The sequence below is a fragment of the Natrix helvetica genome (assembly GCF_964273705.1).
Source record: "Natrix helvetica genome assembly, chromosome: 1".
Lineage (NCBI taxonomy): Eukaryota > Metazoa > Chordata > Lepidosauria > Squamata > Natricidae > Natrix > Natrix helvetica.
This window is the reverse complement of record NC_138548.1, coordinates 366,761,953-366,778,053: the sequence shown is the minus strand read 5'-3', so window position 1 is coordinate 366,778,053 and position 16,101 is coordinate 366,761,953. Positions and strand designations below refer to the sequence as shown.

The 16,101-nt window shown below is 44.6% G+C and overlaps 1 protein-coding gene across 4 annotated transcripts in view; it reads right to left on the bottom strand.

The window, feature by feature from the left end:
• Positions 1 to 16,101, bottom strand: part of LOC309391609 (zinc finger protein with KRAB and SCAN domains 3-like) — a 145,200-nt gene that overhangs the window by 16,959 nt on the left and 112,140 nt on the right. For 2 of the 4 annotated variants that reach the window (XM_081952257.1, XM_081952263.1), the window contains exons 1-3: positions 1,169 to 1,809; positions 800 to 914; positions 626 to 693 (exon numbers count right to left, since the gene is read on the bottom strand). In XM_081952257.1, the coding sequence (XP_081808383.1) occupies positions 626 to 693; positions 800 to 914; positions 1,169 to 1,582 (597 nt within the window). In that variant the 5' untranslated portion in view covers positions 1,583 to 1,809. Of the gene's footprint in view, positions 1 to 625; positions 694 to 799; positions 915 to 1,168; positions 1,810 to 2,356; positions 3,533 to 8,873; positions 9,004 to 9,619; positions 9,688 to 9,793; positions 9,909 to 10,161; positions 10,868 to 16,101 lie in introns of those variants that run through there. The other 2 variants (XM_081952261.1, XM_081952258.1) reach the window with 2 other exon arrangements.

Here is a 16,101-nt window from a genome sequence, read left to right as displayed (position 1 = left end):
AACAGAACAGGAGGATTCGCAAGATCTGTTCATCTTCGTCAATGATTTAAAAAAGGGGATAGAAGAGGAGCTCATCACATTTGCAGAGAAGACCAAATTTACAGGAATACCAATACTCCACAAGATAAACTTGAGATAAAGAAGGATCAACAGCTTCAGCCCTATCTAACTAATGTAATTGAGCAGTTAGAAATGTAAGGTTTTAAATTTAGGAAAGAAAAAACAAATGCACAGGCATAGAACAGGTGACACCTAGCTCAACAGTAGTAAGTGCAACAGGGATTTTGGAGTCCTAGTGGACAATCACTTCTACTTCTTGTAAACTCATTGTTGGGGGGGGGGTGTTACCTAGCAGAAGAAGTTAACCAGTGGTCTTTAAAAAACATTTCCTAATCGGAATCAGAGGATAGAAATGACAAACCATCATGTCCCAGTAATATTTCACAGAGAAAGCTGTAGTGAAAACAACTTGAACCTACTAGTATGCTTTCTATGTCTCTCAGGAACACAAAAATTATCCAGCCCAAACAAGGAGGGGAAATAGAAGGAAAGAGCACTCTTCACACCCACTTTACTTACTGAAGGAAAGGGAGACTACAAAACTAACAATTTTTCCCTTTCTTACTTGATTTGGAGGTTCAACCACTGTTTGAGCTCCATCGTAAAAATCCGAAAACTTCATTCTTTGTTTCCCTGTAATGGATAAATGCATAATTAACAAAATAGGAGGAGATATTCTATAGAAGACAAAAGATAGTGAAGGTAAGACAGATAGGTAATCTGAAGATCCTTCGATTACCTCCTGAGCTGTCCCGACTTGGATCTTCCCAAGGGATCTTCCTGATAAATGGCTCCTGATGGGGATTTGATGGATTCTTCTTTCTCGCAGGATCTCTGCTCTCCACAGTGCAGCACTTCAAATCGGAGGAAGGAAAAAAGAAGCAGAATTAATGTACATCACATGAAATAAAGTGGATTCCTATATTTGGAAGTCAAACTCAAAGCCCCCAGAATCCATCAGTGTGGTTGAGTGAGAAAACAATGGAACTATGTCCAGAGGAATTGGTGGAACATCTCTACCTATTATGAATGCCAGAGAAGTTTAGGAAGGAGGGGTGAAGAATTAAAACATATTCTCTTTTGAGCTCCCTAGACTAAGGCCTCTCACCTGCAACTCAACCTGCTCTGTCTTCTCCTCCGCCTGACTCAGGAGGAAGCCTTCTGCAAGGGCCACCGCCTGGGAGCTGGTCTCTGCTCCACACTCCCGCACCCAGCCCTCCATCTCTGGGGGAAGGATAGCCAGGAGTTGCTCCAGAACCACCAGGTCCAGGATCTGGGCTTTGGTGTGCTTTTCTGGTCTCAGCCATCGCCTGCAAAAGTTGTGGAGCTTGCTGCAAAGTCCTCGGGGACCTTCAGCTTCCTCATATTGGAGGCTCCTGAAGTTCCAGGCTTGAATGTTTGACCGCATGGTGGCTTCTTCCATTATGCATGCAATCCGGGATTCAACTCGGAGGAGGGCCGGGCATGTGTCTCTCTTTTCTCCTTGGCCTCTCTTCGCGTGGGAAGAATCCCCACACAACATCAGGTCTCGATGCCTCCCATGCAAGTCTCTCCTGCAACCTTTTCAGTTCCTGCGGAGCTCCAAGGGTTAAGGAGAGCGAGTGTTGTGTTCTAGACAGGGAAAGCTGAGAGATGTCCCTCCTTTTGCAGCCTCCTCTAGAAAGCCAACAGAAACCTTCGCCCTCTAGTGGCCCAAAGTGGAAGCGCCTGTTCTTATTATCCCAGGGTGCCCCCTGGTGTAATCTGAATCATTTGAATCAGAGTAGAGCTGGAAGAGTAGAGATTTTTCAATGGGGAAAAGGAGGAAGGACGCTGTCCTTCCTGTCTCCTTCTTTTCCTGTTTTTTAATGCCCCATTCTGAAAGGTTTAACTGCTCCTTCCTTTACAGGAATCCCCCTTTCTCTTCCGCTGGAGGGAAGCCAATCCGGCCCTATTTCATCAACATCTTCTGAGGTAAAATTTACCTCAGACTTCATTTCTTTGAATCTTTTCTGCCCAAGGAGATTTCTTTGCATCTTGTGTGCTGCACCTGTGGAGCGTCGCAAAAAGAACCTGGCCAAGGGCATCTTTAAGATGTTTATCATCCGTCCGTCCATCATCCATCCTAAGGGACCTTTATGATGTTTATCATCATCTTTTTCATCTATTAGGTGCACGGGTAAGCGCACCAGCATGCCTAACGTCCCTGTCCTACTATTCCCATTTATTTGTACCCATTTCCTGTGTTGTTATTCATGTTTATTTATTCCTGCTATCTTGACAAACTAAATAAATAAAATATCTATCTATTCATCCATTCATCTCTTATTCATTTATCTATTTTTTTTCATTATCTATCTACTCTCTGCATGTATTTATGCATCTATGTATCATCTTCCTCTAGCCCTGTATTTGTTGATCTATGAGTATTTATATGTGTATCATCTATCCCTATCTAGGTATTTGCCTGTCTTGTCTATCTGTTGATCTTTCTAGCTATCATCTCTATCAATCTATCATCTATATATCATCTATTATCTCTCTCCATATCTGTCTACCAAGATCTTCATTTATTTGAATCGTTTCTGCCCAAGGATCACATCTTGTGTGCTGAGCCTGTACAGCATCACAAAGGAGAGGCTGACCTTTAAGATGTTTATCATCTATCTATCCATCCATCCTAGAACACATTTAAGATGTTTATCATCCATCCATCCATCCATTTCCATTCATCTATTATTATCTATCATTATCTATCTATTATCTATATGCATATACGTATCTATGTATTTTTCTGTCTATTGATCAATCTAGCTATCATCTCTATCTATCTATAGTCTATCATCTAATATCCCTATCCATATTTGCCTATGTATCATAATTACTTATATCTGGATACATGATTTTCCATCCTATGTAATCTATCTATATCATCTAAACTATATCAATCTATCTCCATATCCCCTCTCCCTCCCTCCCCCACCATCTCTCTCTCTCACACACACACACACTTTAGATGGACTCTGGGTGGCGTTCAGACAAAATGTTAAAAAAATAAAAAATAAGCATAAATATTTAAAATAGAGGTAAGGATTGTTAAAATATGAAAATAAACATTAATTAAAGGGGAGGCATGGGCCTTTGAAGCCTTAACTAACCTCATGCCTATACACTCCTCTAAAGGCCCCAAGCGAAATAGCAGAAAAGGCTTTACATATTTTTGAAAGGCCAGAGGGCCAACACCAGTTCTTTCCTGCCCCTCCAAGATTCCATCTCTTAAGAAGAAATATTTCCAGTAAAAGATGCTGTAGACCAGGGGTGTCAAACACAAGGCCTGTGGGTTGGATCCGTCCCAAGGGCCGTTCTGTAAAATGTAAGGGGGAAGCCCATATCGCTTCAGCCCAGTCTTCCCAAGGCGACGAGGGTGGCTTTGGCCTGGTCTACCCAGTGTGAAGAGGAAACGTCGGGCCAGCAAGGCTTCGGCCAGGTCTACCTAATGTGAAGAAGAGACATTGGGCCAGCATGGATTTAGCCCGGTCTACCGAATGCAAACATTTGGAAAATTGTGTCAAGCTGGCCATACCCATGCAGGTGGCCACACCCACCAGTGACCATGGCCAATGAGTGGTGTCAAGCAGGCGATGCCAAACCAGTGGCCACACCCACCATCAGCAATGCTCAATGAGTGGTGGCAAGCAAGCCATGCCCACCCAGGTGGCCACATCCACCATCAGAAATGGCCAATCAGTGGTGTCAAGCTGGCCATGCCCACCCACTTGGCCACACCCAACCATAACCCTAACCCCCAAGTGGAATCTGCAATAAACAAACTTAAGAAAAAGATTTTCATTCTTCATGTACAAGTAGCATTGCTCATCTTCAAATGATACTACCTTCAAAAATCTGGGGTTCACAAATAAAACATCATGTGCTAATTGCTTTTGCTTTTCATTAGTCATTTCATCTCTCAGCTACCATCTGTGAGGATTTGGGCACCTTTTTTTAATCTTCCCTAGATCATTACACACATACAGGAAATACAAAAGTATTAACCAAGAATTGTATATGCATTCTCACCTAAATATATTTATGAGGCAGCCCAAGTGGTCACTACCACACTGCAGACCCTGGCACTTGGTCTTTGAGCAAATGAGTTCAAGCAGCGCTTTTTTCACATAACCCTATGGACAAAGTTACCATGGCTCTGAGAAAAGGATAACTGCAAAATGAGTAAACAGTGTAACCAGGCAGCTGTGCAGGCAAACACAATTCTGGGACGCATCACCAAATGTATCACCATCAGGAAAAAGGAGGTCTTAACCCACTACATAGAGCTTTACTCAGATCCCATTTGGAATATTGTATCCAGTTCTGGAGACCTCACTTAAAATAAATTGACACCTTCCTCTTTGTGGCAGTCTCTCAAATACTGGAATACTACTATCACGTCATTCCTAATCCGTCTTCTCTCTAGACTAGCGAAACCCAAATTCTGCAACTGTTGTTCATATGTTTCAACCTTGAGGCCTTTAATCATCTTAGCGGCTCTTCTTTCCACTTTTTCTTAGTTTATACAACTAAGGATTGTATTAGGCTTTTTTTGGCTGCTGCGGCACACAGGTGACTCATTCTTAAGTAATCATTTGGACTCCAAGGTCTCTTTCATTGTTACTGTTTTTGAGCCAGGTTCCATGTAATCTATTTTTCCTGCCCATGTATAAAATCTTACTTTTCTCCACATTAAATTTCATTTTGTTTGATTCAACCTTGTTTCATTTCGATCAGAAAGGCACAATGGGCATATACCCACCGTATTTTTCAGACTATAAGACACACTTTTCCCATCCCAAAAAGTTGGTCGAAATGTCTGTACATCATGGACAACGAATGTTGCCGAAACCCCATCCACCCACCAGCTTCCACCCTTTGGCCTCGGCCTCCGAGCAATTTACCTCCTTGCAGCAAACAGCCAGGCAGCTTCAGCACAGCCTGATTTAGCAGGAGCAGCTGACTGGAGGTTGGTTCTACCTTCCAGAATACCTTCAATCAGCTGTTCCAGGGTGTGGGGATCGCCTCCACCCATCACTGCTACCACCTATCACCGCTTTTACAGGCCCAATTTCAGCCTCCGCATGTCCTGTTTTTGGCCTCCACACACTCCATTTCTGGCCTCTTCATGCCCCATTTCTGGCCCGTTGCAGGCGGTGGTGATTGCCGCCACCACCTATCCCCACCGCCTGGAATAGCCCAATAACGGGATATGCGTAGGCCAAAAATGGGACTTATGGTGGCTTAAAATGGGACTTGCGAAGCCAGCGACAGGTGGCAGCATCAACAGGCAGCAACGATCCCTACGGCCTGGAACAGCTTATCGGAGATATTTCAAGAGGCAGATCTTATCACCAATCAGCTGCTCCTGCTAAATCAGGCTCTGCTGAAGCTGACCAGACTTCAAGATTAAGTCTACTGCAACGCTCTCTACATGGGGCTCCCCTTGAGATGTACCCGAAGACTACAGCTAGTTCAGAATGCGGCCGCGCGGGCCATCATGGGGAGTACTAGGTACTCCCACATAACACCTTTCCTGCGCGAGCTGCACTGGCTGCCTGTGGTTTTTCGGGTGCGTTTCAAGGTGTTGATTACCATCTTCAAAGCGCTCCATGGCACAGGGCCTAGTTACCTGCGGGATCGCATTCTACCACATACATCCCTGCGACCAATTCGCTCACACAGGGAAGGACTCCTCCGGGTGCCGTCCACCAAGCAATGCCAATGGGCAGCGCCTAGGAGTAGAGCCTTCTCTGTGATGGGCCCAACCCTCTGGAATGACCTCCCCCCCCCGATATTAGAACTACTACCGACTTCCGCTCCTTCCGACAAAAACTTAAGACTCACCTGTTCCGATTAGCCGGCCTGGCCCACTTATACTTCCACTCTTACCTCCTGGCGGATATTTTATTTGGGATAGCTTTTAAGGTTAATGTTTTTAACTTTTTAAATTTTGTAAAAAAAAATTAATCTAACTTAACTAAATTGTACAGGGAATTTCTACTACCTCCTCCAGTCCTATATTTAATTTATTTATTTTATACTTATAACATGTATATTTACTGTTTAACTATTTTAATATGACTGTACACCGCCCCGAGTCTCTTTTGAGAGTGGGACGGTCTAGAAATCCAATAAAGTTAAGTTATATGCTGTTTGCTGCAAGATGGTAAATTGCTGCGAGGCACAGGCAGATTTTTTTTTCTTGTCTTCCTCCCCAAAAATTGGGGGCATCTTATACTTCGGAGCATCTTATAGACCAAAAAATATGGTAAAAATATATAGAGACATCGTGGGGCAGTGGTTAGAATGCAGTACTACAAGCTAATTGGCCACAGCTAGGAGCTCGATCCTGAACGGTTAATGGTTGATTCAGCCTTTCAGCATTCTGAGGTCAGTAAAATGAGTACCAAGGTTGCTGAGGACAATAGACTGCTTTGTAAACTGCTCAGAGAGTGTTATGAAGCATTGTGGAGTGGTAGAAAAGTGGAATTGTTATTGCTATATAGTTTCTCCTGGGCGTGAATCCTTTTGTGAGAAGTAAGATGACCATTCAGAGCAAAGCTCTTTCCACATTGCGTGCATTTATATGGCTTCTCTCCCGTGTGGATTTTGTTATGAGGAGTACTGCTCCAAGCAAATGTCTTTCCACAATTCATGCACTTATATATTTTTTAAACTGTGTGGATCCTTTTGTGGCTTCTAAGCCCATTGCTCTGAGTAAACATCTTTCCACACTCCACGCATTTATATGGCTTTTCCCCTGTGTGGATCATCTTATGGTGAAGAAGATGACTATTTCGAGCAAAGGTCTTTCCACACTCCATGCATTTATGTGGCTTTTCTCCTGTGTGGATCATCTTATGGCGAAGAACAGCTCCATTTTGAGCAAAGGTCTTTCCACACTCCATGCATTTATATGGCTTTTCCCCTGTGTGGATTATCTTATGGCAAAGAAGATGACTATTTCGAGCAAAGGTCTTTCCACACTCCATGCATTTATATGGCTTTTCCCCTGTGTGGATCATCTTATGGCGAAGAAGATGACTATTTCGAGCAAAGGTCTTTCCACACTCTGTGCATTTATATGGTTTTCCCCCTGTGTGGATCATGTTATGGCAAAAAAGATTTCCTTTTCGAGCAAAGGTCTTTCCACACTCCATGCATTTATATGGCTTTTCCCCTGTGTGGATCATCTTATGGTGAAGAAGATGACTATTTCGAGCAAAGGTCTTTCCACACTCCATGCATTTATGCGGTCTCTCCCCTGTGTGGATCCTCTTATGGGAAATAAGACTACGATTTCGAGAAAATGTCTTTCCACACACCAAGCATTCTTTTGTGTGAATCACTTTTTGAGATGTACAGATGTTATTTTCAAGAGAAAGAATGCACGTTTCAGTGTAATTTTCTCCATTGTATCTTCTTATAGCATCTTCTCTTTTGTTTTGGGCTAAATAGTGTTCGTTTACATGTAATTTAGCTTTAATAAGCTTCACACTTTTCCCAATATATTTTTTCCTTATTTTCTCTTGTTGGGCAAGAAAGTTCTTGGTTCCATCTTCAGCATTGATCACTTGGAACACTTCACAGGAATCTTGATTCTCCTGCCCATTACCTTCAAAGGAAAAGAGAAATGAAAATGATAAGAAGGTTAGAGAAAAAATCAAACTGTAGAAAGTCTATAAATTCCATAATGTTGTATTTTGCCTGATTACAGTGTTGTGATATGGACATGATTTCTGTATTCGTGAGTCATGAAAGCTTTGAAAATATCTAGAAAATATCTCTTTCCTTACAATTATCTCTATATATGCAAATCTCACTCAAAGTCAGTTTTGAGTTAAGGAATAATCAGGGAAAACATCTGAAGAGGAATTAGGAGAAAACCTAAGATTTATTGGGGTGGGTTAAGGATATTTCACTGCCCAAAGTCTCACCGGCTTTCAAGGACTCTTCTCAGTTTGCAGAGAACAGACCACTAAACTACTTTAGTTCGAGATCACGTGAGATCAGTAGTGCAATATCTCATGCTAGTACTTTAGGACTGTGTTCTCTACGAACTGAGGACTGCATGAAATCCGGGAAAAAGTGTTTGAAACCAAAGAGGTCTTTCCTCTGTTTGCAAAGTCTATTGCCCTGGATATTGTGCAGGCCTCAGTCAGCAGAGGCCTAAAGTATATAGTGCGAGATCATACAGTATGGGTAGTACGAGATTTCACGCTACTGATCTCGCATGAGATGGGGATTGTGGAGATAAATGACAGTTGTTTGCTCTCAAACCTACGGAAAAAGACATTTGGGTCATCTGTCAGTTGTCGATTTCCTTCAGCATGGAAAGGTTTTCTGTATCCTGTGATATATTCAAGAGTTTTCCCCATGTTTGCAGATTCATTTGTTGAGAATGGATTCCTTAGATTTTCAGAGTAGCTTCTTTTTGCTGTTCTGATCTCCCTTATTTATACATTATGCTTAACTTGAGGAGTTAAGACGTCATCTTGAGGAGTTAACAACAACGACATAGAATCCTCTCACATGACCTCCACATAAAAGCACACTTCATTCTTTTCAGCCTCCATAGATAAGTTCAAGTAGAAATGGAAAAATACAGATAAGAAATGGCATAGAAAGCATCTAAGCAATTGAGCTCTTTCCTTCCTTGGAGTACGAGAAGGCCAGATTCTTCTCCCTCCCAGGAGACAATATCTGATTGTTGATTTTTAAATAAAAAACTAACTATAATCTGTCTTCTTAAACTCTCTGATTGGGGACTAGAAAACTCTTACCCAGAGAGACCACATTGATATGATTTTCAAGCATGACTTCAGAATGGAGTACTTTTTGGTCAGGATTCAGCTGAGACCATTCCTCCTCAGAGAAATACACAGCCACCTCCTCGAAGGACACAAGACTCTCCTCAACATGGAAAAAAGAACAGAACAGGAGAATTTGGAACATCTGTTCAAGTTAAACAATGATTTGCAAAAGGGGATAGAAGGGGAACTCATCAAATTGACAGGAATACCAACACTCCAGAAGATAAATTCGAGATATGAAATGATCAACAGCTTATCTAACTAATGAAATTCAGCAGCTAGAAATGTAAGGTTCTACATTTTGGAAAGAAAAAATAAATGCACAGGCATAGAACAGATGATATCTAGCTAAGCAGTAGTAAATGCAACACGGATTTTGGAGTCCTAGTGGACAATCACTTCTACTTCTTGTAAACTCATTGTTGGGGTGGGGTGGGGTACCTTGCAGAACATGTTAACCAGTGGCTTTTAAAAATATTTTCTAAACAGAATCTGAGGGTAGATATGACAAACCATCATGTCCCAGCAATATTCTACAGAGGAAGCTGTATTGAAAGCAACTTGAACCTACTGTTATGCTTTCTATGTCTCTCAGGACCACAAAAATTATCCAGTCCAAACAAGGAGGGGAAATAGAAGGAGAGAGCACTCTGCACACCCACTTTACTTACTTAAGGAAAGGGAGAATACAAAACTAACAATTTTCCCTTTCTTACTTGATTTGGAGGTTCAACCACTGTTTGAGCTCTATCGTAAAAACCAGAAAACTTCGTTCTTTGTTTCTCTGTAAGGGATAAATGCATAATTAACAAAATAGGAGGAGATATTCTATAGAAGACAAAAGATAGTGAAGGTAAGACAAATGGGTAATCTGAAGATCCTTCAATTACCTCCTGAGGTGTCCTGACTTGGATCTTCCCAAGGGATCCTCCTGATAAATGGATCCTGAGGGGGATTTGATTTATTCTGCTTTCCCGCAGGATCTCTGATCGCCACAGTGCAGCACTTCAAATAGGAGGAAGGAAAAAAGAAGCAGAATTAATGTACATCACATGAAATAAAGTGGATTTCTCTATTTGGAAGTCAACCTCAAAGCTCCCAATATCCATCAGTGAGGTTGAATGAGAAAACAATGTCCTACAGGAATTGGTGGAAAATCTCCACCTGTTATGAATGCAGAGAATTTTGGGAAAGAGGAGTGATGAGTTCAAACATATTCTTCATTCCCTTTTGAGCTCCCTAGATTAAAGTGTCTCACCTGCAACTCAACCTGCTCTTTCTTCTCCTCCACCTGGCTTAGGAGGAAGCCTTCTGCCAGGGCAACCGCCTGGCAGCTTGTCTCTGCTCCACACTCCCGCACCCAGCGTTTCATCTTTGGGGGAAGGATAGCCAGGAGCTGCTCCAGAACCACCAGGTCCATCATCTGGGCTTTGGTGTGCTTTTCTGGTCTCAGCCATCGCCTACATAAGCTGTGGAGCTTGCTGCAAAGTTCTCGGGGACCTTCAGCTTCCTGGTATTGGAGGCTCCTGAAGTTGCAGGGATGAACTTCTGAATGGAGGATGGTTTCATCCATCATGCACGCGATCCGGGATTCAACCCGGAGGAGAGCTGGACACGTGTCTCTCTCTTTCTTTCCAAGAAAGAGCCCCCACCCACCATCAAGCCTCCCAGGAAACTCTCTCCTGCAGCCTTTTCAGCACCTGCGCAGTTCCAACGGTTAAGGAGAGCGAGTGCTGCGTTCTAGAGAGGAAAAGCCTCGAGGCTGTCCCACCGTTCGCAGCCTCCTCTGGAAAGCCAGCCGAAACCTTCGCCCTCTAGTGACCCAAAGGGGAAGCGCCTGTTCCTTTCTCATATCCCTCCTTCGCATCCCTTTGCACGGGAACAGCCCCCTCACCCTCACCCGGGACACGTTCTGGATTTCCCGCCGCCAGAATCTCCTGTAGCCTCTCTGCCTCCCTGTGGAGCCCCAGTGATTAAGGCGAGCGAGGGCACGGTCCTAGAGCGGCAAGCGTTTGTGATGTCACGCCTCCTCCAATAGGGAAGCGCCTGCCGTTACTTTCTCTTGGCCGAGTTCGCCCCCTGGAGGATTTTACCTAAAAGTACAAGATTCCCTGAAGGGAAGCCATTCCGGCCCTGGTTTCCCCAACATCTTCTGAGGTAAAATTTACCTCAGACTTCATTTCTTTGAATTTTTTCTGCCCAAGGAGACTTCTTTGCATCTTGTGAGCTGTGCAGCGTCACAAAGGAGAGCTTGGCCAAGGACACATTTAAGATGTTTATCATCCGTCCGTCTGTCTGTCCATCATCCATCCAAAGCGACTTTTATGAAGTTTGGCATCTATCATCTTTATCATCTATTAGTTGTATGCATTAACGTTCCAGTCCTACTATCCCCATTTATTTGTACCCATTTCCTGTATTTTTATTCATGTTTATTCTTATTCCTGTTATCTTGTACATACGTCACAAACTAAATAAATAAATAAAATATCTATCCATCCATCCATTCCTCTATTCTTTGTCTATGTATCATTATATATCTACTCTCTACATGTATTTAGCAGTGACATGTGGTCAGGGGAGGCAAGGGAGGTGGAGCCTCACCTCTCTTCATGAAATAATAGTATATAATATTATATACTATATATATATATATAATATTATAATATTATACATCCGCCCGGGAGCTGCGGAGGGCGGAGGCAGAAATGTTGTCGGCGCTCCCAGATGACGAAGGCACAGTCGACAGTCGCTTTTGCGCCTTCGTCATCCTGAAACGCCGACATTCTGCCGGGCGCGCATGGACAGAGGTAGGCAGAATGGCGCCGAGCCGAGCCGGCGGGCGAGCGACCGAAGGTCGGGCTGCCTCGCTCGCTCTTTCGTCCGCCCAGATCGCCTCGGTGTCGCTGTGGCTACCTCTGTCTGTGCGCGCCCGGCAGAATGTCGGCGTTTCCGGATGACGAAGGCACAAAAGCAACTGTCGACTGTCGCTTTTGTGCCTTCGTCATCCAGAAACGCCGACATTCTGCCGGGCGCGCATGGACGGAGGTAGGCAGATCGTCACGCTCTGAATCTGACCGATCACAGGTGAAAACCCATTTACGGACTTACCTTGTGGCGTTAAGAGTGGCCAAGCGTCAGTATTGTGCCACTCTTATTGCGTCTGCAGATAACCGCCCTGCCGCCCTGTTTGGGGTAACCCGCTCCCTCCTTCAACAGAGGCCGCGGGAAGCCCCTTTGCAGGGTAGAGCAGAGGAATTTGGGGAGTATCTGCAGGACAAAATCGCTCAGATTCGAAGCGAGTTAGTCCCTACTAGTGGTCTAGAGGGGACGTCGGAGGTGGGTCTTGAGGCTCCACTCTGGGAGGAGTTTGACTGTTACTTCCGACGATATGGACAGGTTGCGTAGGTGACTGCGAGCCACCACATGTTTACTGGACCCATGTCCCTCCTGGCTTGTGCTGGCATCCTGGGAGGTCACACGAGGCTGGCTCCAGGAGTTAGTCAACACTTCTTTGAGTGAGGGGTTCTTGCCGGCCATCCTGAAAGAGGCGGTGGTGAGGCCTCTACTCAAGAAGCCTTCCCTGGACCCAGCTGTGTTAGCCAACTACCGTCCCGTCTCCAACCTTTGCTTTCTGGTGAAGGTTGTAGAGAGTGTGGTGGCACAACAGTTTCCACGCCACTTGGAGGAAACTGATTATCTGGACCCGCACCAGTCCGGTTTCCGGCCCGGCCACAGCACGGAGACGGCATTGGTCGCGTTGGTGGATGATCTCTGGAGGGCCAGAGATGGGGGTTGCTCCTCCATCCTGGTCCTATTAGACCTCTCGGCGGCTTTTGATACCATCGACCATGGTATCCTATTGCATCGACTGGAGGGGCTGGGGGTGAGGGGCACCGTTCTGCGGTGGTTCTCCTCCTACCTCTCTGGCCGAGTGCAATTTGTGTTGGCAGGAGGGCAGAGGTCGACCTCGAGGCCGCTCACCGTTCGGGGCACCGTTCTGCGGTGGTTCTCCTCCTACCTCTCTGGCCGAGTGCAATTTGTGTTGGCAGGAGGGCAGAGGTCGACCTCGAGGCCGCTCACCTGTGGGGTGCCACAAGGGTCGGTCCTCTCGCCTCTCTTGTTGAACACATATATGAAGCCTCTGGGCGAGATCATTCAAGGGTTCGGGGTAGATTACCATCTGTACGCGGATGATACCCAGCTGTACATCTCTACCCCAAACCACCCCAACGATGCCATCAAAGTGATGTCCCAGTGTCTGGAAGCCGTACAGATCTGGATGGGAAGTAACAGACTCAAGCTCAACCCGTCCAAGACGGAGTGGCTATGGCTACCGGCTGATTCTATCACTGGCCATTGGGGGCAAACATCTGGCCCCCGTGGATCAGGTACGCAATTTGGGCGTCCTCCTAGATGCCTGGCTGTCAATGGACGACCATGTGACAGCCGTGGCAAGGGGGGCGTTTCACCAGGTTTGCCTGGTGCGCCAATTGCGTCCCCTATTGGACCGGAACGCCCTTCGCACAGTCACCCATGCGCTTGTGACATCCCAGCTAGACTACTGTAATGCTCTCTACATGGGGCTCCCCTTGAGATGCACCCGAAGACTGCAGTTGGTTCAGAATGCGGCCGCGTGGGCAGTTTCGGGAGTCGCTAGATACTTCCACGTAACACCTCTCCTGCACGGGCTGCACTGGCTACCTGTAGCTTTTCGGGTGCGTTTCAAGGTGCTGATTATCATCTTCAAAGCGCTCCATGGCACAGGACCTAGTTATTTGCGGGATCGTATCCTGCCCCACACATCCCTTCGGCCGATCCGCTCACACAGAGAGGGACTCCTTCGGGTGCCGTCCACTAGGCTGTGCCAGCGGGCGACACCCAGGAGAAGGGCCTTCTCTGTGATGGGCCCGACCCTCTGGAATGACCTTCTCCCTGATATTAGAACAACCACGGACCTCCGCTCCTTCCGCAAGAAGCTCAAAACCCACCTGTTTAATCTAGCCGTCCTGGCCTAATTCCAGCTCTCCCACCTCAGTCTGTATTTTTAAATTTTACGGGTTGGTCTTAAGGCTGAGTTTTTAATTTTTATACTTGTACAGGGGTTTAAAGTTTAATCCGATTTTAATTATATTTATTATTATTTGTATGATTTTTAATTTGGTACCTGTACACCGCCCTGAGTCCCTTCGGGGAGAGGGGCGGTCTAGAAATCAAATAAAATAAAAATAAATAAATAAATATACTGCTTTGTAAACTGCTCAGAGAGTGTTATGAAGCATTGTGGAGTGGTAGATAAGTCTAAGAGGAATTGTTATTGCTATATAGTTTCTCCCGAGCGTGAATCCTTTTGTGAGAAGTAAGATGACCATTCAGAGCAAAGCTCTTTCAACGTTGTGTGCATCTATATGGCTTCTCTCCTGTGTGAATTTTGTTATGAGAAGTAAGAGTACTGCTCCGAGCAAATGTAAAAAGCCTTATAAAACTTTGACATTTGAAAAAAAAAACCCTTCAGGATGAACAATCCCTGAATTTTCCATATACACATTATTTGAATGAGAATCCATGTAAATCGTAGGCTTAGTTGTTGCAGTACAAATATTTTTTACTTCGACCTAATTTGGAAGGCAAACATTTTTAAAGTTTGACCTTCACAAATATCAGCCCTGGAGAGCTGACTTTACTAACGGCAAACAAACACTGGGCATTTGTTGTTTTAATTATGAAAAGTGTATGTCTGAAATTAATGTTATTTGATCTTTGCCACTTCTATTTCACCTGAATAAGAGAAAATATTTTTTTCTTCACATTTATCCTATTTTCCAACTTCCACAAAAGCATCCACACATGAGAAGCCATATAAATGTGGAATATGGAAAGACCTTTTCTTGGAGCAATGACCTTAATTCCTATAACAAGATCCATATGCAAAAAGCTTTATAAATCTTTGACATTGGGGAGGGGGGGAAGCTTCAGGAGCAACAATGACTGAATTTTCCATATACACATTCATTTGAATAAGACTCCATGTAAATTGTATGCTTAGTTGTTGAACTACAAGTATTTTTTACTTACATATACTTAATTAGGAAAGGATTTATTTGAAACCTGACCTTCACAAATGTCAGCCTCGGAAAGCTGAATTTACCAATGGCAAGCAAATAATGGGAAAGTGGTGTTTCAATTATGAAAAGTGTATGTTTGAAATTAATGTTATGTGATCTTTGCCACTTCTATTTCATCTGAATAAGAGAAAATATTTTTTCTTCACATTTATCCTATTTTTCATCTGATCATTATAGAGGAGGCCCAAATTCCCAATTTAAAAAATCAATAAATGTTTACTTTTTGAGAGCAAGCATCAGCTTAGGTAACAAATTATAACTAGCCATGTTATGGGGCAAGGCATGAATCTGGAAAGACTTGCAGAAATTATAGCTAAATATGAATTACAGATATTCATTTTATGGTAAGGAAGTTTTCTTATGAATTGTCATCAGCAATCATTCAGTTGTGTGAGACCCGTGGCCTTGGATCACGATTCTCCATGCCACTCTGATTCGCAAAGCTTTAGTCAGATTTGCCATTGTCATACCAATGTCATTTTTTATAGCAGGAGTGTTAAACTGAAAGCACATGGACTGGAGCTTGCAACATGGCCAGATTTGGCCCGTAGGGCTGCCCTGGAAATTGTGACAGGTCACCCCAGCACAGCCAGACGCTCTGGGCAGAGTGAGTCAAGGTCTGGCAGAGTGAGGAAAAGCAAGGAGGTGATGAATGGCATTGCAAAGGTGGAAAGGTGGCGAGTGCACATAGACATGGGGGCTGGCATTTATCGGCAGCAGATTCGGCTTGTTGACCCCTCCACCTGGTCTCTCCTCGCCTGGCTTTGCCTCACTCTGCCCTGCCTGACCTTGCCTCATGTGGCACAGACAGTAGCAATACTAACCTCGAGGAGGAAATAAGTGTGGTGGTGGTGGTGGGGGGGGGCTTGGATAAGTGGGGCTGGGCTGGGCTGCAGGGTCCCAGTGCCCAGGGAGCCAAAGCCAACTACGGCCAGCCAGGCACACCCACCTCAGAGTCTTACAGGCAACTGGCCCTTTGAAGGCAACCATAACGCTGGTGTTGCCCTCATTGAAATTGATTTTGACACCCCTGCTTTAAAATCTCCAAAGCTCTTAAGCTTTCTGGTGTCCTG